The sequence below is a fragment of the Vipera ursinii genome (assembly GCF_947247035.1).
Source record: "Vipera ursinii genome assembly, chromosome: 1".
NCBI lineage: Eukaryota > Metazoa > Chordata > Lepidosauria > Squamata > Viperidae > Vipera > Vipera ursinii.
In genome coordinates this window covers 70,410,581-70,434,056 of record NC_139512.1, presented here as the reverse complement: position 1 = coordinate 70,434,056, position 23,476 = coordinate 70,410,581, and the positions used below count along the sequence as shown (strand labels likewise).

The 23,476-nt window shown below is 38.4% G+C and overlaps 1 protein-coding gene across 1 annotated transcript in view; it reads right to left on the bottom strand.

Annotated features, from left to right (window-relative positions):
- Positions 1 to 6,704: 6,704 nt before the first annotated feature.
- MAP3K9 (mitogen-activated protein kinase kinase kinase 9) overlaps positions 6,705 to 23,476 on the bottom strand; it is a gene marked incomplete at both ends in the record, with an annotated part of 33,317 nt that continues 16,545 nt past the window's right edge. The window contains 6 exons of the mRNA XM_083349675.1: positions 6,705 to 7,177; positions 12,569 to 13,372; positions 14,329 to 14,441; positions 17,757 to 17,913; positions 20,122 to 20,244; positions 21,622 to 21,862. Of these exons, the coding sequence (XP_083205801.1) occupies positions 6,705 to 7,177; positions 12,569 to 13,372; positions 14,329 to 14,441; positions 17,757 to 17,913; positions 20,122 to 20,244; positions 21,622 to 21,862 (1,911 nt within the window). The remainder of the gene's footprint in view (positions 7,178 to 12,568; positions 13,373 to 14,328; positions 14,442 to 17,756; positions 17,914 to 20,121; positions 20,245 to 21,621; positions 21,863 to 23,476) is intronic.

Below are 23,476 nucleotides of genomic sequence, written 5' to 3'. Positions count from 1 at the left end.
AGACAGTTTCAAAAGGCTGCCTCCTCCCCCCCAATACAATTTGACTTGGTGCTGCCTGAAAAGCACGAACAGTATAAAGAGATGGACCAAGCTCGAGAAGAGGGGAGCTACAAATGTCTCTATCATGTTACCTGAAGAATAATGTTTGCATGTGTATTTGTGAAAACTGGCATGTTTTCCTTTGCTTAAGCTGTTTAAAGTAGCTAAAAGCATGGCCATTCAAGAAAACTGGGAACAAAAAGCACACATTACAATGTGGGAGGATGGCAGCGCAAGCAGAAGTATCCAGTGGTTCTGTCTGGAAGTCAGAAAATGAGTGTAATGTTATGTGGGAATGGCCTTGGGAGACAGGGCAAAGACACACAGCCGAGGGAACGGTCAGATAAACGGGAGCTGAGCACCCAGCAGGAATGTGGGTGGGGCAAGAGGCTCAGAAGAGATCCTCCCTAGTTTCCTGAGCTGTAAAAGAGGACATTGGAGGAGAGATGTTCTTTCAGACTATGTTAATGTAATATCACAATCGAGCAGAAATAGCTCATTTAGTGGTGTCTCCTGTCTGGTTTACTTCATAAGGCTGACATGAATTTTGCATATCTCATACTCTCTTCCAGTGAGAGGAATTTTAAGAATGCCTCTGATCCTCATGGGATGATGCTATCCACTGAGCATTTAGCAGCAACGTTATTGCAACACCAGCAGCAGGTAGACATAGGGCCAGCCAGCTTGCAGAATGCCATGGTACATTCAGCTGGGACAGAGTTTGCTTCAGCTTGCAACAGCTGAACAACCTGCAAGCTCAGCTGCCTTTTATCTGACTGTATTTTCTTTTCAACTACAGCATTTTTACTCAAAATCCCTACATGTCCACAAGACCAAATAGAAATATGGTAGCTTTTAAGATGGTCAGTTGTAATGCCAGTCACATATTTGTACAGTCATTGGTCCTGATTATGCTGGGAGAATGAGAGGGCCTGCTTCTTAATTCTCTACTTGGCTAAGTACTAGACAGTAGTAGTGATTTATTTTACATACAGCTACTTCAGTTGAACTTGGCTGATTCCTTTTCCTTTATTTTGTAAAATCCAACGTGACTTGGTTGCCTCAATGATGTAGTTAAAATTTTATGATTTTTTTTAAAAAGATAATTGAATATGAACTGTTTAATTGTTCTATTAATTTAATTTAATTTAATTTATTGAGATTTTTATACCGCCCTTCTCCCAAAGGGACTCAGGGCGGTTCACAGGGCATAAATATAAATGACAATACAAGCATTAAAAGACAATTAAATCAATGCCCAAGTTAAAACAAGAATAATAAAACAAGCCTATAAAAACCCATGTACCCCCATCAGGCCAGACCCGCTAGTTCAAATAAATGGGTCTTCAACCCGCGCCGGAAGGATCGGAGGTCTGATGCCGTCCGGAGCTCAACCGGCAGTTGGTTCCATAACGCCGGAGCACCCACAGAGAAGGCCCTCCCCCTGGGGGCCACCAGTCGACATTCCTTGACAGGAGGCACCCTGAGGAGGCCCTCTCTGTGGGCGCGCACAGGGCGGAGGGGAGTCGACGCCGGCAGCAGGTGGTCCTCGAGGTATCGCGGACCCATGCCATGTAGGGACTTAAAGATCATAACCAAAACCTTGAACCTTACCCGGAAGACAACTGGTAACCAATGCAGCTCACGGAGCAAAGGTGTAACATGGGAGTACCGGGAAACTCCCAAGACAACTCTCGCGGCCGCATTCTGTACTAGTTGGAGCCTCGATAAAATTCTGATTAGTGACTATAATCAAGCATTTTCAGAAGTTACCTATATTGACAGAAACCAGAATGATATAAGCTTTATCTTGTCCAAATCTAGTCCAGATTTAGGTTTGTATTTTGTGGTATTATAAACAGAAATGATTGGTTTATTCTTATAATAGCACATTTTTCAATGTTTCCAAAGAACACTTTGTAAAGAAATGAAAATATCATAGTGCAATTAATGTTTAACAATTTTATTCAAGTAAGTGTGCTCTAATGTTGAGACAAGGCCTAGAATAGCATTACACTGTAATACAATGGTAGTCTTAGCCATTGAACCAAGCCTGCTTGGCATCCTTGGTTTACCTTTCCCCCCACAATACATTCAGGGGAAAAAAGAGAAAAGGAAATCAGCTTATTCAATTTACATTTTGTTCGCTGGCATAAAATAGATTAAAACACAATAAAGATATATACATAATACATTGACATAACCCAAAATACAATAAATTACACAAAATGTAACTTGTTGATGTATCCACAATAGTAAAACAAACCAGTCACTGCTGTCAATATTTTTAAACTCCAAAGGCGACAGGCTGTAACATTTTTTAAAAAATAAAATTACTCACCCACCTTTTCCCTAACTTCTGCTGAGTACAAACAAAAAGGCAAACTTCCACATCACTTAACCACTATCACAAAATGAAGAACACGGAGTGTTTAGCATACCAAAAATTGTAACGTGAACTTGGGACAAAAACATACCTTCCTGTACTACTGCCTTTATAGCAAGATTTTAACAAACATCATACTGGGACAGAAACCCCAATGGATTTTATCATGCCAGACTGAATGAGAAGAAACCAAGAATCCAACTTCCTCTATACGTTGCCGCGCAAAACACTTGATATGTGTACCTAAACTAACATCAACCTAAAATGGCAGCATTCCAAACCAGGGCATGCAAGACCACAGGACATAACCTGCGAAATACATCACGCATGTACAATTATTCCGCATGAGCAGTCTTTCAATAAGACCTAATCACACCCAATCAATTAGAGGGGAAAAAATTCAGAGAAGGCCAATAATGACTACAGCAGGTAGATCTTGGCCCGACTACCCTTCTAAATTTCAGCAGATACAGACTGAAGAGTCAATTTGATAAGCATCCTTGTCTCCCCCACCATACACACACATTACATATAATTAGATGTGGCAAGATATAAAAGAAGAAACAGATCACTTACTTTTAATTATTCTTGAAGATATCAAATGCACAATCAATATCTATAGAGTCTGCAACTGTGCACAACAATCTTCAAAACTTTGCCTACCAAATTTGTGTATGTGCGTGTGTGTGTGTGTGCGTATGCATGTTAACGGCACCAATAAACAAAGTATATCCATTAAAGACATTTAATCTCGGATTTGGAGAGCATACAAACATTTAAATAATGCTGATATTTACGTTACAGTGTGCTAAATTTCTGCTATTTTGTAGGGTAATAAGATGACCACGCTCTACCCTCGCAGAAAAAAAGTAGTTTGCTCATAGATATGGAATAATATGAAAGATTCATTTGGAAAACATGGATAGCTTATGTGCCCAATCATGATGCAAAATACCAGCTTTAACATATTGTGACAACCGCAGTTTCATTAGCTTACGATACCACAAATTCCAGTTTTTGTAAAGAAGGATGTATATGTGAAAAGTTCTCCCTAGTCAACATACAGCATTTTCCTCAGGTGGACAGCTTGATAACAAGTCCATTTTTTTCCTGACATAAAAAATAGGCATTAATAATTTGCATATTCATAAACAGAAGCTGCACAAATAATTTTGGAATTTTCCCCTAGCAAAGTGCAATATATGGTGGAGTTGGGGATATACATTATATATAGATGTGTGTGTTTATGTCTCTCTCTGTGTGTGTGCGTGTGTGTGTGCATGCACGCATGTGCATGTGTTAATGCTGTGTTGGTGCTGAAAAGCTTATGGTACAGGATTTCCTGTGAGATATCGGTTGGAGGTAAGTACGGGAATTGGAAATAAGATTTTAAAAAGTACTTCACCTTTAACAATGCAATCTCCTTATAGATTGGTTGCCTGTCAGGTTACATTGAAATCCAGTGATTTTATATATACTGTAGGTAAGGATAAAGCATACAGTATGAGAATCTGACTTCTTCTTTCCTAGAATCTTTCTCTGCTCGTTAATATTTCATGGCATAGTGTTTGAAAGGTGAACTTGAACTTGAACTTAAATCTAATTTAGATATATAAATCTCTCTAAGAGATCTTTAATAAATCATATTATTGCAAAGATATGGTAGATGGAATGGGAGAGGACAATGTACATTGCCCTGAGGTTTTGGGGGGGAAAAGCGAAATTCAAATAAATCAGTACATAAAATAACAAACATGAAATTTGGAAACAACTACTATTTGGTAAGTCTGCTATTCTTAGAGTCATTTTTTGCAATGTGCACTATAAGGTTAATCATGCAGTTAGAGCTTGGCGATTCTAAGGGCTTATTAACCATTCAGTTTGCTTCAGGAGCAGGCCCACATGCATGTTCAGATAATTGAGGGAGTTTTTCAAAATGGCTACACTGAGACTTCAACAAGATGCAATACCTAGACATTTTGAATAGTGAATCTGGAGGCTGCTTCAGTCCCTTCGTGAAATGTCCCACAAAATGATTTTTCACAGTCCTGATTACCCAACGTTCCAATTGTTCCATTGCATCTTCTTCATTAAAGCCATACCAAATGACTTTCGTTTGTTTAAAAAATGGAATTGTGATAAGACCAAACATGATTATGATGAGAGCAAAGTTCAAACCACCAGCTTAGGAATTGTCTATCCTTGACTGGCCAATGCTTATAATTGTAACAATATAGAGATGAAATGTTAAGCATACAAAGCAGTAGCATTTGACCCCAGAAAGATACAAGCCATTGCACCAGACTACATAAGTGTGCAAGTGTTTTTCCATGCTGATTGTTAAGATTGTATTCTCTAGGCCCAGCTAGATGAATAACTGATATGGAACTAGTTCAAGATTTACCTAGCCTATATTTTATAACAAAGAGAGAGATTTTTCATCATATGTAACTTTTCTTAACATAAATTGTCTACTATCAAGGGCATAAGTTCCCACTTGCACAGTAAGTCTACACTTCTGTTGCATGAGGTAGCTATTAGTACAGATGGAGAAACCGAGGCACATATGGCAAAATGATTTGCCCAATGTCATACAAGAAGCTGGTGGCACAAGCAAAGTTAAGCCTGAATTGTCAGAATTCATGTTTAGTTTTTTAGGCAACAATGGTGCCAAAAATTTGTATAACATTCTTCACAAGTGGCCAGCTTAGGGTTCAAAGTAAGGAACTGTAGCCACTCACTGTCAAACAAAAACAATCAACTAAAAATCAAAATAGTTACAATAGGGAGAAAACATCCCACAAGCTAAATATATAGCCTAGGGAGTACAGGAGGAGTTATAGTTTTTTCAGATCTTTTTAAAAACCAAATATCACAGCAGCTGAAATTAAAAAAAGGTGAGAAATAGACCCAATCATAGAAAAATATGGGAATAAGAGATCAATTCATGTTGCTTGCCTTACATCACTAACCAATTTGTATCAAAACTTTAGACTCCTAATCAGAAGATTAGGTTAAAAAAGGATGTGCAGTTAACAACTTTTTCATGCAAAATATTGCCAAAATCTCTGCAGAGAATGCAGAATTCTACATCTGCTTTTTTTAAATTGAATTATACCACATTCTAATTGCAACCCCAACCTGCTGTAATTTTGAAGATGTGTTTTTCCATGATTGGGTTAGATCAAAGTATCACAATGTCCCAATTCTTTCACTATCAGAGCCTCCCCCCACTGGTGAATCTGCCCTGCTGTAACCCTGCATTCATTTACCCATCCAAAAGAGCTGACTTCAGGAGCTGTAAAATAGGCAACTTTGAAACTCAGGGCTCTTTACAGCTCAACAGAAATCATTATAGTAGAATGTTGAATATTGTCAATTTTTTTAAAAAAAAAAACCAAGGCTTCCTGCAGATAGCCTAGAATCCCCCACGCCTACAATATTCAGACTCAAAAAAAGTTTCATATGCATACAAAAAAGGAGGAGGGAAAAAAGGGGAGCAGGAGAAGGAGGAGAAGGGGGAGGAGAAGAAGAAAAAAGAAAGAGGAGGGAAAGGAGGAGGAGGAGGAGGAGGAAGAGAAGAAAGTTCAGCACAGGAATGTCCAACCGTGGCAACTTTAGGACTTGTGGCTTCAACTGCCAGAATTCAAACTGGGGAACTCTGAGAGTTGAAGTCCACAAGTCTTGAAAGTTGCCTGGACACCCCTGGTTTAGAGCACTGAGAGAGAAAAACAACATGAAGTGTGGCAAGAGTGCTGGTGCAGGATCATTTTTACGTAATTTCCTGCTCTGTAACAGTGTATAAACCAGGGGTCTTCAAACTTGGCCCTTTTATGACTTGTGGACTTCAACTCCCAGAATTCCTCAGCCAGCATGCCTGGCTGAGGAATTCTGGGAGTTGTAGTCCACAAGTCATAAAAGGGCCAAGTTTGAAGACCCCTGGTATAAACACTGATGTCTACTTTTGCAAATTATCCTAGTATTCTTGAAAATCAAGAACAGAGGCGTAGATGTGCCGCATTGCTTGTTGCAGTTTAACAAGGAACTACAAGAAACCCCAGAAAAAGAGTCAGCAACTCTGTGTAGCTCAGCCACATGCAGCTATTTTTAAAAAAAAAAAGGGGGGGGGGTTTCCCCAATACCAGTTCTGCAGTGGACCAAGAAATGTGATATGGCCTCAGCACCAACTTCCTACTTTACCTGTCTTGAAAGTGCATTCTTAGTGCAAGAAGTAGAACTGAAGCAAAAAGGAGCTCACCAGCCCCTCGTGGATTTCATGCTAGGACCAAAATTCTTGCTTGAGTTCGTACGCTGTAGATTTATGTGTTCTGCGTTCTGTTCTGCAAAGCGGCACCGTGCTGTCCTGATTCTGACCTTCAACGTCCATGTCCAGCAGTGTCCGTTCCTCTTCAGGCAGTCTGGCGTGAAAAGAAAGCAGCGCGGACTGCTCTTCAACTGTGCTGCTACTGCTGGCAAAGCAGGAATCCAGGTTACTGGGAGTTTCAGTACTGGAGCTATTAGCAGAGGATTCACCCCTAACCTTACTTGGGGATACAAGCCACCAGGGGTCAACTCGCTGCCTGTTAGCGGAAGGGCGTGGCCTAGGTAGGAATTCCAAGGTCTTGGGTCTCTCCAGCAAGGAATCCTGTTGAGCACTATAACGCCTGGGGGTTGGAGGGAAGATGAGGTTGGGATCTGGCAGTCGAGGGACTTCATTTGGACCCTGACTTGGACTGGGTGTTTTTATTATACCTATTCTCTCACCAGGAAAAAAAAATCACAAACAGAAGAAAGGAAGGGGGAGAGAGAGAGAGAGAGAAGAAAGAGAAACCAACCAGTTAGACAGCACTGATGAAATGAGGCATTGGGATCATTTAGTATATAAAGGGTGTATTAGACAGAGGGAGGATTCAGTTCACATAGGAGCTAGGGTGAATGTTATGCTGATCCCAGCAAATCTGCACGGCAAATGCAAGTCCAAGAATAGAGTGACCAGTTAATAAGGTCGCCATATACCCAACATGCAGTTTTATGTCTCTTTTGCGGGAATTATCTTTCCAATACGGACAAACTCAGCACTAAACTCTAAAACCAAATTTTATAGATGGTAAAAAGACAGAGAGTGGCACATCTGTATTGAAAAAGAAAGGTTTCCATTACTGTTTTAGATAGAATGGAAGACTACTTTCATCCTTCCTTGCTTTAGAACTGCCGGGAACATTAGCCACTGCCTTAATAAAAGCAACCTAAAACAAACAACAGTAAAATAGTAACATTTTCTCATTAATTCTTATTGTGTCTAGATACTGCATCTAGATTTCGGGGTGGCACACAGTTTTTATGATTAGAAGGTGGAACCTTTGCTCAAAAGCTTTTTTTTTTTTAACCAGTAATTTCACAGTTCAAACGGGGCTTCCTCCAAACAAAGATGCAGTGTCCATCTATAATTAGCCTATGAGTCTCTTGAAGTTTAAATTGTTCTTTAACTATATTTGAAAACTGACACCGCTTTTTAAGAGTATGCACTGACTATCCTTGTTGTTAGCATTTATACGCATACTATATACATCAAAATTCAGCAGGATACAAGTTATGGAAATAATAGTGATTCTATCATGCACTATTAAGAATCCTATCTGAACAGGTGCACAGTAGGACTGTGAAAATTCAAAAAGGGGAAAAAATGCTTTGGAAAGGCTCTCACATAGCACCAAGTGGCAACACCTTAAGTCAAGTATGTCTTTTCCCAGGACTGCTTTGCAGCTGTAGAGAACAGATCCTGGGAAATGGCATTATTAGTTTGAGACACAGCCAACAGGTGCCACGTGAGTGCCCCATGTCTGCTGTATTGTATGTATGTAGTACGTAGCATATTGATGTAGTTTTAACTGACTTAAATCTCTTTTAAAAGACCACAAAGAAATGGAAGAGATTTATTTCGAGTCTCTTTCAGTCATAGATACAGGAATTTCCCCCCCCTAAATTGATTATATCCAGACCATTTTAAAAAAAAGTTTATGAACACTTTAAAAAAAGCTATTTCTTTTCAACTGCAACTGTAACTAATTTAAATATATATATATTTAAAATAGTATTAACAGTGAAGTCAGTAGCATTATTTTTCCTTTAAATAGAGAAATTATAGCTTTCCCCTACCTTACTAATATACCAAAATAACTTCAGAATAACCAAGTTATGATATCAGTTTTATGCAATAAAATGAAAAACTTATAGCTATATATTTCAAATGGAAAAAAATAGTGTTTTTTGAGAAGATGAAAATTTCATTTTATCATAATCCTTATGTTTTATTGCAATATGCATTTTAATATATCTTAAGAAAATGGACAAAACTAGGGTGACATAGTATTATTTGCATGGGCATGGTTAAGAAACCTTCCAAATATCTAAGTATCTATATCCGCAGCCTTAAAAACTGTAAGCTAAAATACTGTCATTTTCAGTGCTGAGACAGAATTATTTATTTATTATTATTAAGATTGGATGCACCATCTGCCAGATGCTTAGAGTGGACTTGGCATTTTTATCCACCTATCAAGTTCTTCCCAAGACCTGAGATAGGCAGATGTTTTTAGATGGCGTTAAAGGTGTTCTCATAGTATGTAAAAGCTGTTTTTTGGAGTTGACTGGTGTGATTTTGCCAATATCACTGGCATTCAAGTGATGCTCCAGATGCTTTGGGATTGTACCCTTTCTTTTGTTAAGAATATGGCATACTAGTTTCAGTACATCTTTTTCACTGTTCTTCAGATATTCTTCCAATGCTTTCTCCTTCAGCTATTAGGTGTATTTGCAAAAGTCCATGCCTACCTATTTTCCTTGGTAAATAAGAATCTGTCAACATTGCTGGGTGAACAAAGGGCACGATTCATTGCCATTATTTTTCTGATCTTCCTATCCAGAGCTTATATCTAGTGACTGGAACTTCCCAGGTGTTAATTGACTTGATGACATTTCCTCCGCTGAGTTTGGACTTTAAGATCTTCTTCACTCTCATGATGTATTCACTTCTAACTTTCTTCTTGACTTCAATTGGCTTGATGTTCTCAGCTTGAAGGATTCCTAGGTATTTGTAGTGATCTTCTTCATCCAGAGGCCTGAAATTATTTCCATGGGGCATCTTGATTCCTTCAGTTTTCACTATTTCCCCCGTTGATGGTAAAGGTAGTACATTTATCCAGTCCAAACTCCATGGAAATATCTTGGCTGTATATACTGACAGTGTTAGCAGCAATTCTATTTCAGATGGTGTTTTTCCATATAGCTTCAGATCTTCCATGTAGAGGAGGTGGGATAGCTTGGCAGATGCTTTTGATGTCTGATAGCCACGGGCAGACTCATTTAGCATTGTTTACAGAGGAATCAATGAAGTGACAAACAGTAGTTGTGAGAGTGATCTTTTTGAAAGATTACTCTGTTAATATTTACCTCTCCTAATCTATAACTTCTGCCAAGGAATTGTATCTTCCATGATGATATTGATCTTAGCATAACGTTTGATTCTGATGTTTCTATTGACTCCTGTCAATAGAACAGGCACTTATCTAATCATGTGGCAGGGAGTCAAATGCTTTCTTATGATCAATCCATGCTACATTCAGGTTGGACTTCCTTCTCTTGCAGTTTTCCAAAAATTGCAGACTTCCCTTCTCTTGCAGTTTTCCAAAAACCATCTTGTCAATTAGGAATTGATCTGTTGTTCCTTTTGTTTGGGGTAGTTTACATTCTACTCAGATAGAAAGGGTTTGTTTTCAAATAGATTTATTTATTTTTATTTTATTTTAATTCCATTTATATCCCGCCCTTCTCCGAAGACTCAGGGCGGCTTACAAGCTTAGCAGTAGCCTTCATTCTATGTATATGCCTGCTTATTAGGGCTTTCACACACACCCCAGCGGCATTATTACAAAGTCAGCTTAATTGCCCCCAACAATCTGGGTCCTCATATAGATGCTGTTGGACTGCATCAGCTACCAAACCAGTCAGCAATTTCAAAGTTGTTGGCAGGCAGGTAATTGGCCCGTAGTTGCTTGGTGCTGTCCCTTTTGCTGAATCTTTCATTATCAGGGAGGTTTTGCTGAATTGTAACTAATCTTCAATTTCACCTCCTGGCAGTACGTTATTAAACTGCTTGGCAATGTGTGGGTGCAGACCAGTTAGCTATTTCAACCAAAACCCGTGCAGTTCACCTTCACCTGGTGCTCACCAATTCTTGGTCTTCCTTACCCTTTTCTCTATCATTTCTGCTCTTATTACAAGTTCTTTCATTTCAGCTTCTTTTTTCTTTCCACCTTCTTTACCCAAACTGCATTCTTGTATTTCTTTGGGGTGTCCCATAGCTGCACCCAGAATTGCAATGTTTCTTTTTCATCAGGTGTTGACTGGTTCATTGCAGTCTCTCTCTCTCCATTGATGGATTGGTAGAAACCTTTATTATTTGGCTATAGTCTGCAGTTTTATTTATTTATTTATATCCCACCTTTGTCAATTTTATAAAGAACTTAAAAGCTGCAAACATGAGCCTCATACCTGCTGATCTTCTTGGCCATGGTTATTATTTGCTGCTTTATTATTTTCAGTGACTTCTTGGTTTTCCTTATTTCTAGGTGATATATCTTGATTGTAAGGGACGCGGTGGCTCAGTGGGTTAGGACGCTGAGCTTGTCGATCAGAAGATCGGCAGTTTGGCGGGTCGAATCCCGAGTGCCGCGTAACAGAGTGAGCACCTGTTACTCGTCCCAGCTTCTGCCAACCTAGCAGTTCGAAAGCACATAAAAGCAAGTAGAAAAATAGGGACCACTACAGTGGAAAGGTAACAGCGTTCCATGCGCCTTTGGCGTCTAGTCATGCCGGCCACATGACCACGGAGATGTCCTCGGACAAACGCTGACTCTTCAGCTTTGAAACAGAGATGAGCACCGGCCCCTAGAGTTGGAAATGACTAGCACGCATGTGCGAGGGAACCTTTACCTTTACCTTTATATCTTGATTAGGCATCCTCTGGCTTTCTCATTCTTAAGCTTCTTTTTTTCTCACCTGTTCTATCTTGCTTGCATCTGGTCTTAGCACGCTGACCTTATTTTCTAACCTGATCTTCCATTTTGATGGGTATTTTAATAACTTTTTTCTTGTTGATTTTGCATTCAAGGTATTAAAACTACAGCTGTGTTGTACATCAGTTGGTTTGTTTCTTGCAGTGAACTGGTGCTTATATTTAATATACAGTATTGGCATTTTTTAAATACTTGTGGTACCTACTTCTTGGAACAAGCTTCAATGTAGGCAACTTTGTTGTTTTTGTGCTGCCCAACTACTTAGTTACTCTTTATTTCAGTTCCTCTTGTTTTATTTTTAATTAGAGGGCTTTGTCATTATTATTATATGGAAAGAACAAATCTCTGCTAAACTTGTCAACCCTAATATATCCCAAGAAATCAAACAGTTTTGGGATTTTTATAATGTAATTGTGCCAAAGAATGAAATAGCTTCCTTGAGATTTAACAGATTTGTGGGTGGCTAATATTTGTTATTCGCTTTTAAGATAATGTGTTGTCTTAATTAAGAAGCAGGGAACGTCTTTCTGCTGCTATAAAATATACGCACATTCATTCATTCATTCATCTGAGTAATTAGTGCCACTCGTTAGTCATATTAGCTCAGTTTGGTTAATTCACAAGAGAATTTTATCTTTTGGTAGGATGTAGAATTCAGCAAAATAAAGAAGCAATCTTGAGTAGAAGAAAACATTGGGAACACTAAAGAAAAGATGAAGTAATAGAACAGCAGTTGTAGGGTTTCTTTCTAAAGCATAGAAAAATGTGTGCAAGAAGTAAAATCATGCTAAAAGGAAGCTAAATAGGAAGGGAAGTTAGAACCAGAAACCACAGGAAAAAGATAAACCTGCTAGTATGAGGAAAGAGGAAAAGAAGTTGGATAACGGTTTCCTTCTTTCCTTCAGCACCTACGAGAGTCTTCTCTACTGATCAAATTGTCTGTACAAAAATAGCTTATCTTTGTCCTTCAATCTTATTTCAGAATCAACAACTATTGGAGAAATGCAGTGGCAAGGACATTTAAGTTCTCACTTTGTACGGAATATAAAAATGAAGAAGGAAAACCTACCTGTTCCCAACACTCCTGGTGGAGAATTACTGGAAGAATCTCCATTAGGAACAAGATCAGCCAGTTTTATGGCACCATCAGAGGGAGTGCGCCTATGCTTCTGCTGCTGAGCCTCAGAGGAAAGAGTCACATGTGTAGGTGTCAAAGATTGGTTGGGATTCCGTTTGAATCTCTCAACTCGGATATTAACTAGTGGGTTACTAACTACTGGCAAGGGAGCCTTCACTGTCACAGGACTAACAGGCATCTCATAGACCACAATTTCATCACTGTCTGAATGAAGTAAAGAACGGGTGGAGTTGCATTCAGAAATTGAAGACAAAGAGAGTAGAGTCAGAGAACTGGATGGTTCGCCTAACAAGAATGTGGGTTCCTCTTTCCTGAAGATCTTCCTTGAAGGTGGGCTTGTACTCCTCCGAGACAGACCAGCCCGTTGGAAGATGTTTTCACGTTTCTTTTTTTCTTCCTTGGACATGTCCTGGTCTTCCTGGGTTAGCAGCTGGCACTTGCCAGCTTCCAAAAGATCAAAACCAAGGCCAGCAGCAGCCAACACAGCCCCACAGCCTAGAAAGGCCAATTGACATTGTTTATACTGGGAGCCCCCACGTTTGAGGCTGTTGGTGGGAGTGACCTGAGGAGTGCTTGAGGAAGAGTTCACTGGAGTAGTCTCTTCGTTAGGATCACTAGAGTGGGTCTCCCAGTCATCATTCTTCTGAAATGGGATGCAGAGGTATGCTTGGTTAAATCCAGGGGATTGCTGTACCTTGCTCTCTGTATCGGTCAAAGAATCATTGTCTTCATTTTCTGAAATGCAGATGCATACATACAAAACCTTTTAAACATCTATATAATAAATACGTATAAACTTTGCCACGTGTGTATCTTGAAACATGTAAAACAATAGAAATCTGAATTTGAATAGAGTGCAAAATATTGGAACTCTGTTCATTCAAGGAAGTACTTCAAAAGGCTACTTTTGATTTGACCAATCCTCTATTCTTTCTTATGCAACTATATTGACTCACTTATCTTTTAAAAGACAGCAGTTCTAAGAAAGCTGTATTTTGTAGGTGATCATCTAGGACAGAGGTGCTATTCAACTGTTATAGATAAGGCTGAATTCCCTGCAATGATGAATCACGTTAATTGATCCAGTTTGCTGAGGGGGGCCTGGGAACACACTCAACCTGTTGTCTTCACTATATTTCCTGAAAGAAACAATAATAATGAGCTGTATGTTTGTAAACTCCAGACTTGATTTAATATTATATGTATAGGATTGTTACTAAAGTACAGGCTCTAAAGGGAATTAACTTCTGAAATCACATGCTCTTAAAGTTTCATTGGCTATTAGTTTAATTTATGTGCACAAATCAGAGATTTTTCTTAAAAGCCAATAGGATGTTTTGAATCATTTGTTCTATATTAAGAGCTTTGCTCAATTTTTTTCCCCAAGAACCCCAAATTTCTAATAAGTGTGACACTTCTGGGGGAATGGGGAAGCTAAATATGTCCCAACTTGGCCAGTGAAGTAAACAGACTGCTAAGTCGTCTTTTTTAAAAAAAAAGGCATTAGAGAGAGATATTTGAGAGGGTTTTGATTCTATATCACAAATGGTGAAATAAAGCAAAATAAATAAAATAAATAAAATAAAAAATAAAGCTATATATTTAATTTATTTTTTAATTCCATTTATATCCCGCCCTTCTCCGAAGACTCAGGGCGGCTTACAAGCTTAGCAGTTTAATGTATACTTTACCCATCTCTATTAGGCTTGCAAATCCGGGAAAAGGGACTATTGTTCGCTGGAATTTTCCAAGGTTTGGAGCACTAGATGACCACTGTCTAGCGCCATCTGCCAGGGACTTTAGGCTAAAATATAGAGAAGAAAAACTAAATAAATGCTGCAGCAGCAGCTTGCTTGCTTGCTTTTGTCCACTTTGACACTCTATAGATTAAACATAAAAATTACTTGACATTCTAGATTATACATTAAAAATGAAATTCACCCGTTATCTATTTAAACATATGAGATTTTCCTTAGCATAAGCCCTGACACAATACAATACATACTGTAGATACAACCTCAACATAATTAATCTGTTAATAAAATCCAATCTGATTTTTATTTCAGTCAACCATCATTGATTATGATGATAGTACTGATAATGATATTGGTTATTCAGGATTTTGGAATCCCTAAACAAATTAAAAAGTCAAATCTGCCTGAGGCGAATAAAAGAATGGCACTAAGCGAAAAGTGAGAAAGAGATATTGCTATGTATTTGCATACATAGGGAAAGAATATGATAAAGTGAAGAGGCTTAAATTCTGGGGGGGGGGGGGGAATTGTGAATGTGACGTTTAAGGTCCATACCCAGATAAGCAGGGATTAACACCAGAGAAGCAATCAAGCAAAAAGCAATACTCTAATCAAGGAACTACCAAGGAGAAAATCTCACCCCTACCAGCTTTGGAAGGACAAGCTACCGTATATAAATAGGGAGCAAATATGACTAACCATGTTATCTAGTCAACTAATGAAATATCTGCAAGAAAACAATCACAATCAAAAAATACCAAGGACTCCACAAATCATGTTAGCTGAGAATCTGAATGATTTGTAACAAAAGATATGATACAGTGAAAGCCATGGAACTGAAAATTAATATATCAAAGATCAATACAGCTTCGTTGACAAGGAAAATGAACAAAATAATGTAAATGCTTTTCATACAAAAGTGCACTTATGGTTACTAACAAGATTTAAAAAATAAAGTAGTTAAGAAGGTAATTTAAAATATTTTGAAGTCACAATTAAAATGCAAATTAACATCTGAAAAATTGCATCTATCTACTTGAGCAGCCAAATCAGCCTACATGTCAAAAGTGACTGACATTCCACAGTAATCATAAAACTACTCACTAAAGGAGAGTAGAAAATAGTTCAGTCTTTCCTCTAGTTTCCTAGAATATTATCTATAAAGGTTCAGCAAAATCTCAGTCAACTCATTTAAAGTTACTACAGCTTCTTACAAATAATGCTAAATACAAATATATCTGACGGGGCATAAGGAGATAGGAAAATGATGAATGCAACACTGTACCACTGTAACACTACTGTAGCCTTTTGTTTGCATCTCACGACACTGCTCTGTGGAATGAGGTTTCCTCTGAGATCTGGGTAGCTCCCATTCTGGTGGCATTCAAGAGGGTCTCAAAAACCTGCCTGGCTTCTAGGCATTGGGCTAGGATGGATGGAACCCCTAGTTCACGGGTCCCCAACCACCAGTCTGTGGACTGGTACTGGGCCACAGCATGCCAGCAACTGGGCCACACAAATAAGGAAAGCCCCATCTGCGGGATGCAGGTAGCACACAAAAACACTCCCCCTCCAGTCTACAGAAAAACCTCTCTCCACGTAACTGGTCCCTGGTGTCCAAAAGGTCGGGGACCTCTGCCCTAGTGGGTGTAAGATGTATTTATTTTGTTGACCTGGTCTTCCATATGTTGTTATATGCTTTGGGGAATTGGTTTTTTACTGCCCAAAGTTGGTAGGAGTCAAGAGAGGTCCAACTTAAATAAAATAAAATAAATAATTTGCACACACATATAAAAGGAGAAGAGCCTGAGTCATGACTATTTTCACCATTTTTATCAACGTATCTGATTTTGGCTCCTCCACTGACATAATGCAGATAATTTGCTTAGAATAAATGAATATATATATAAAATATAGAGATATGGTCATGTGTTACTACCGCTCATCATTTAATGAGCAGAAAGACTTCTCTTTTCTTTTCTTTTCTTTCCACTGTCTATTCATCACATTTCTGTATGCTTCAGCCTCACTTGAGCACTAGTCAGTTTCTTTCTGAGTAAGAAAAGTATAGGGCAGGTTTACTTTTACAGGCAATCTCAGCTTATTTCCATTTTTTTTAATGACCATTGAAATTACAATGGCCTCAGAAAGCATGACTTGTACTTAGGATTTGTACTTGCACTTACATCATTGCACCACTCAGTCACGTGATCACACTTTGTGAACTTTTTGTGTTGACCGTCAGCAAAAAAAAAATGCACTTTTGTTTAACGACTGGGTGATTTGCTTAACAATCGCAGTAAAAATTATTGTAAAATCAGGACTGACTCGATTTAAGACCGCAACACATTACAATGAAAATGCAGGTCCCAGTGCGGCCATAAATTGAAGACTACCACTCCTGAAAATATTCTTTTCCCAGCCTGATAGATAGGATTATTCTAAGACTTTCCCAAAGCTTAAAAAAATAGGGAAAAAAACAGAGTGCCTAGCAATCATTTCCATGAAATTGGAGATACCAAGAAAAGGTCATGAAACACGTCTTCTTCACTTTATGCTTTTTTCAGAACAGTGTTGCATTCTCTAAGTCAGACATGTCAAACACAAGGCCCGGGGGCCGGATCCGGCCCACGAAGTGGTTTCATGCAGCCCGCGAAGCCATCCTGGAAACAGTGAGGGAACGGCCCCCACTGCCTTGGCCCTGGCCCAGAGACCCTCCTTCTGCCAGAGACCCTCAGATCTGCCCCACTCCTGCCCAGGCCCCCATAGGCACCCTTGATGCGAACGATGTAGAGCTGGCCACGCCCACCCAGTAGACCATACACACTCTAGCCACACCCACCCAGCAGGCCACGCCCACCCGGCCCCCTGAGGGCAACGGCAATGCTGATGCAGCCCTCAATGAAATTGAGTTTGACACCCCTGCTCTAAGTAGCTCCTGCCTTCCACCTATTAAAACCATCAAGAATATTGTATTCGAAAAAGACTATTCAGACTGTGTTTGTGGAATAGTTCATGTGGCTGTATGAAAAGATACTTGATGAAAATTTAAATTGTACACGTCTGTGAGTACTTTTTACAGCTCCCCGTTAACAAGATATTGAACTGTCTTTCCAATTCTTTGGAGGTTTTTCTTGGTTACAGAAATGGTTTGCCACTGACTTCTTCCTAGGGCTGAGAGTGGGTGGCCAACTCAAGGTCCCTCAGCTGGCTTTGTGCCAAGGGCGGGGCTAGAACGGACAATTTCGTGATTTCTAGACTGATACCTTTAACTACTACATCAAACCAGCTCTCTCTATATATATGTTATAACCACCCAGATATACATTGAAAACTCAAGAGACAGTAGCAGATGTGTTTCTTACCCATCCTCACTTGATGTTAGCTCCTTACTGCACAAAGTGCCTGGACCCCATGTCCGACCCTTTTTCTTTTGGCCTCTTTTTTCTTCTTCTCCTCCTTCCTCTTCCTTCTGGAACCCAGAGCTGTGTCCCCAGGTTTTGCTGCTTTCGCCAGGGGTTACTGAAATTGAAAAGCAAGATTAGAGGAAGAAAAAAAAATAAGCATTATACAACAACAGTGTAATAAGTTAACATTTTATGCATTATAAACTACAAAGGACTTATTTTTTGAAAATTTACAAACCATAATTCCAATTGTTCATAGACATTCTCACCCAGCTTAGCTAGGGAAAAGACTTTTCATAGGGAAGGCAGCCATTTGCTATTTCTCTCTTTTTTTTCCTCTCTCTCTCTATTTTCAAAAGATGTATATTTAAGGAGAGAACATTTCTCAGGCAAATAAAACTCAGTCTCAAATAATACAATGGAACAGCAAAAGATTGCTCCAAGAAGTTGAGAGAAAAAAACTGATGGGAGGATAAATATCCAAACACGCTTATTATGCTCTGCAAATGGAATAGGGGGTGAACATATTCTTGCTTTCGAAAGCCATGGTCTTCTCTTTTTGTAAGAAAAATGCTGCAAACAGGGCCAGTTACAGCCAAGGATAGCAAATATGCTTTATTTCTTCAAGAGAGATGATCTCTATACTTGATTAAAGGTCAGACCACTTTACATACATCCATTCCAGCTTTTTTTAAAAAGCTAAATAAGGCATCCTATTCAACTCTGAAAGATCATACTAAGCTTGTGACAATCAGTTTGAAACTGATGCACTGGGCTGGGGTGGGGGAGGGAAACTTCTTTAAAAAATAAAGCAAAACACATTTATGTTCCATCCGCATTAAGAGAAGTTGTGAAAATAATAAATCAGCGCTGCACCATGTAGTGACAGACAGAATAAGAAGCAGAGACTGCATGCTAGTTAAGATGAAAGCGTTATAGATATGTGCTACATGGCTTTGAGAAATAGATAGCCCTCTTGTTTTGATGGGATACACCAGACATGTTAAACTCATGACGTCATGTGACATCGCACAACGTATCAGAGCTTTTTTCCCATTGCTCACAATAGGGTGGGCGCGGTTTCCTTGTGATGCGTTCGGCCCGCGGGCTGGCAGTTTGACACCTCTGGGATACACAGTCTGGAATGCTTGCAGAATTAGTATCGTTACTAGAAGTTAGGAAGCTGGTATCAGAGTACAGATTTAACCCCTTTGACAGACTACTTGTGGCTGTTCTTATACAGGGATAAGTTAGTATCAGAGATCCTCACACTGGCAAACTCATACTTCATTAGTGTAATGTTATACTGCTAGAAATAATAACAACCACAATTTACATTTTTGACTCCCTGTGACTTTTGGTGGGTCTTTTCGGTCTGAAAATAAAAGCCAGTGCAAAATGCAATAGCAAAATTACTGCGTGCTGTGTTTAGTCATTGCCAAATCATACTGCTGTTAAAAGAATTACATTTTTTTTAAAACCCCATTTATATCCCGCCCTTCTCCGAAGACTCAGGGCGGCTTACAATCTAAAGCACAATGTGCTTAGCAATAGCCTTCATTCTATGAATATACCTGCTTATTAGGGCTTTTGGGGGGGCCCAAGCGGCATTTTTACAAAGTCAGCTTATTGCCCCCAACAATCTGGGTCAATTTGCTTTTGGCCAGCAAACCCATAAAGCTTTGTACAACATAGGAGTAAAACACAAAATAGAATGATTGGCTTGGCCACCATAATGATTGCCCTAGGCGCTCCTGGTTATGGTACACTCTTTGAATATTCGTTTGACATCAGTCAGAAAGAACTCTGGAATATTCTCATTCTGTAAAATAAAATGCTCAAGCTCCAACTCATATTAATAAATGTTGTATTGATAATGAAAATTCTCATTTTTATTATTTACATGTTTTACTTTACCATGTATATATTTATTGTATTCCATCTATATTGATTATACATGATAGTGCGTGTGTGTATGTGTATGTATATAACCCCCCAAATTTAGATATCTCTACACCACTTTTATAGATTCTACACCAGCTCTATGTCAGCTCTTATAGATATTGTGCCTTGCAAGAAAACAAGTAACAGCTATGCACATCTATTTAAATCCATAATGTTAAGGATAAAATGGCAGAAAGATAGAAGCAAGCAATCAGCTGTTAAAAATGAATCATAATGAGACACAACAGCGCCATCAGGATTAGCTATAAATAAAACTCCCCAATATAGAAAGCAACATGGCGTCTTTATTTAAAACAGAAACTCACAGTTTCATATTGGCACTGGACATTTTTTATACATTACAACTAAAATTCCTTACACTGGATGGCCCTGAGCCTAGGAATGATAGTAGGGCTGGCAGGAGGACTGGCACAGATGTTGATCAAGTTTTTTCTTTTATCCATGGTTGGAGATGCCTGCACAGTGAATTTGTGCTGGAAATCTGGTATGGAAGGAAATATATTAAATATAATCATTAGTGAAGTAATACTAACACTGAAAAGATATACAGGGCGGTACTGTGTCATTCACATATATACTTCAGTCTGCTAATTTCATTTGAGAATTTAGTATTAATCCTGCAATATTGCCAATAGAAAAATTATCTGTTTTCCAATTATTAAAATATATTAGATCCATGTCTTCTTCTATATCATGGGTATCAAACTTGCCGCATCACATGATGTGTCACGACATATTGTGACTTTTTCCGCACTGTCGGAGCTGGGGTAGGTGCAGCCTTTGCATGATGCAACTGGCCCACGGGCCAGCAATTTAACACTCCTGTTCTATATCAAACTTATTATGCAACACGTTACACTGATGAGTTAGTTAATGAAACAGTACTTTTTCTAGAAGATACAGGGATCTACAGTGTATTAAAATTCATCTCAAGCTAATTCAGAAGAGAGGAAGGAGAAGCATTGCTTTGATGGGAAAGTGCTGCTAATTTTGCACAAGTTCCATATCATAAATGCTTATTGGGGATTTTCAAAATTAAAGATTTTGTTCCAGCAAAATTCAGCACTATTTTGAAAATATATGGGAAAATGGGAAAATATTCCCATTAGACTTGGACCAAATCAGAGACAGTCTACTGTACTTTAATTTTGGCTAAGGAATTTTTTTCTGGGTATCACTTGTTAACATTGCAAAGTCACAAAGATCAATAACATATTTAATTCTGATAGAATGGCATTTTATTTTGGGGTAAACTTTTGGAAGTGAAGGTCAGCTAATAGGAACTTTTCAATACTTTTTTTAAAAAATATATATACATTCCATAACATTTTTGGTTGAAGTATTTGAAGACCTAGTTTGTCTTATATGTGGATCAAAACAATTCCAATTTCAAATTGATATTTTGTATAAATTTGGAAAGGTATGTAGAAGGTATTTCAATCTTACTTGTTGGCTGGTGATCAAGATCTATCCCTTAATTAGAAACCTGCCAAATTACAGGAGATTTCTTTACAATCTGATTTTTGTTTTAAAAAGTAACATAGCAGTTGGTAGTACCTAGCTGCTTTGTGCTGATCCCTAAAACTAAGTAGAATTGAATTTTATTAATACTTTGACGGGAGACTGCCAGAAGATATTAGAGTTATAGGGTTGGCCAAGATGTCTCAAGAAGGTTTGTCACTTTCACATTGTTGCCAAGGGAACAATTTGTCTAGGCCTACAAAGTCACCAGAAGTCTACCTTGAATTAAAAAATGTTTTAATTGTAATCAGGTAATTATTCACACGTGGTGTATCTTCATGAATAAATAAATCTGGAAGGAAGTAATCGTTACTTTATTTTGTTTTGCTAAACGCACCAGAGGGAAGACTGATATGATTGCCATCTTTCAACTTGAGCCGATTTTTCCTGAATTTGCCCATGCGTTTTGTTACACGGGGCTTTTCCTGGCACAGCTGGTGGATGATTATATTGAGCTCTCTTTCCAAAATATCAATTTCTCGCTCTGCCAACTCCTGCTCGCGTTGCCGTAGGAGTTCTTCATAGTTTTTCTGTTGAACTGCTGCTTCTTTTAACTCTTCTTCCCATGTCCGCAGCTCCTACAAGAAAACAAGTCCCAAAACAATCTAAAAACTGAGGTAGCAAAATTAGGCCTTCTGTAAACTGAAAGGCTCAGAAAACAAAGCAAAACATTTTGGATGTACATGTGGTAGTTAACAGATTTTCAATACGTATAATTTGAATGATTAAAGGTCAGTCATATGAATGAATCGTTTAATTTTTTTTAAATCAGAATTGTGTTAGCTTTATTTTTAAAATCAGCCAGTAATCAAATTTCAAAGCAATGACAGGTAATCTTCTCTTTCATCATCCACAACTGAGCCTGGAATTTGGATCATAAGTTATTGCAGTTGTTTTGCAGGTCACCCATGACCTGAGTTGATTTTTCAAATATTTTTGTGATAGTTGCAAAGTGACTCACCAAATGCATGGCTATTAAGCAAATCATGTGGCTGTTAAGCAAGTCACATGGTTGTTAAGTGATTCCAACATATCCAGTTGCTTATTAATGCAAGCCAGTTGCCAAGCATGCAAAATGTGATCACATGACACTGTTTGTGTGTGTGTGTGCACACGTGTGTTCATGCAGCAATCATAAAGAATCGGTTCTAATTTTTTTCAGTCTGTTGTAACTTTGAACAGTTGTTAAGTGAGAACTACCTGTACAGTGAAAAATAAAAAAAACTAAAAGAAATGTTCATACATTGAGTGGGAATCAGCTTATCTAGCTAATTATAAAATAAGTAGAGTAGACAAATAACAAGCAGCAGAATTACTACCTTTCACCAAATCTGTATTCACTGGACCACTTGTCTGAGCTGCCAAAATCCAAACCACAGAGGTTCTCTATATTTCTTTGGTTGCCAGATAGTGGTGATTCAGACTCTGCAGTTCACTTACAGTAGCACTTCATTAAATAGCTCCAGAGATTAATTTGCAGATATGAAAAAAGGTCTTGTACTTTAAATCTTTAGCTATACTCAGTACCTTCTTTCAAGTTTGATACCAAGCCCTTTTTAAACTTCTCTCATGTTATAGATCTTGATAATTTTATTGTCATGAGCTTTTATTTTTTAAAATTTTAACCTGTTAAAATAGGAAGACAAGCTTTCTAACAGAATCATAGCAGAAATGGTTATCTATGCCATTTAGCCCAACCATGAACTTCTTTCAGTGGGTTATCTACATATACCAAAAAAAAATAACTTGAATGTATGTGTCAATAAATAATAATTAAGACAACTGTTTATTTTGATTTTTAAAAATTATGTGCCATCAAGTTGTTTTCAACTCTTAGCAACCATAGATTTTCTCCATGACAATCCTGCCCCTAACCAGGTCTCTCAACACACACTCTCCATGACTGTAACCGAGTCCATTCATCTTGCTTCTGGTTGTCTTCCTCTTTTCTTCTGCCTTTCACAGAAGGGCTTCTCCAGAGAACTAGGCCTTCACATACTGTGTAAGGTAAATTCTGCCTGGTTATTTGTGCCTCGAATGAGAACTCTGGGTTGATTTGTTTGATGATTCATCAATTTCTTTTCTTGACTGTCCACAGTATTCTCCGGAGTCTTTTCCAGTACCAAAGTTCAAAGCCATCAATACTTTTTCCGATCTTGCTTCTTCAAAGTTCAACTTTCACTTCTATAGCT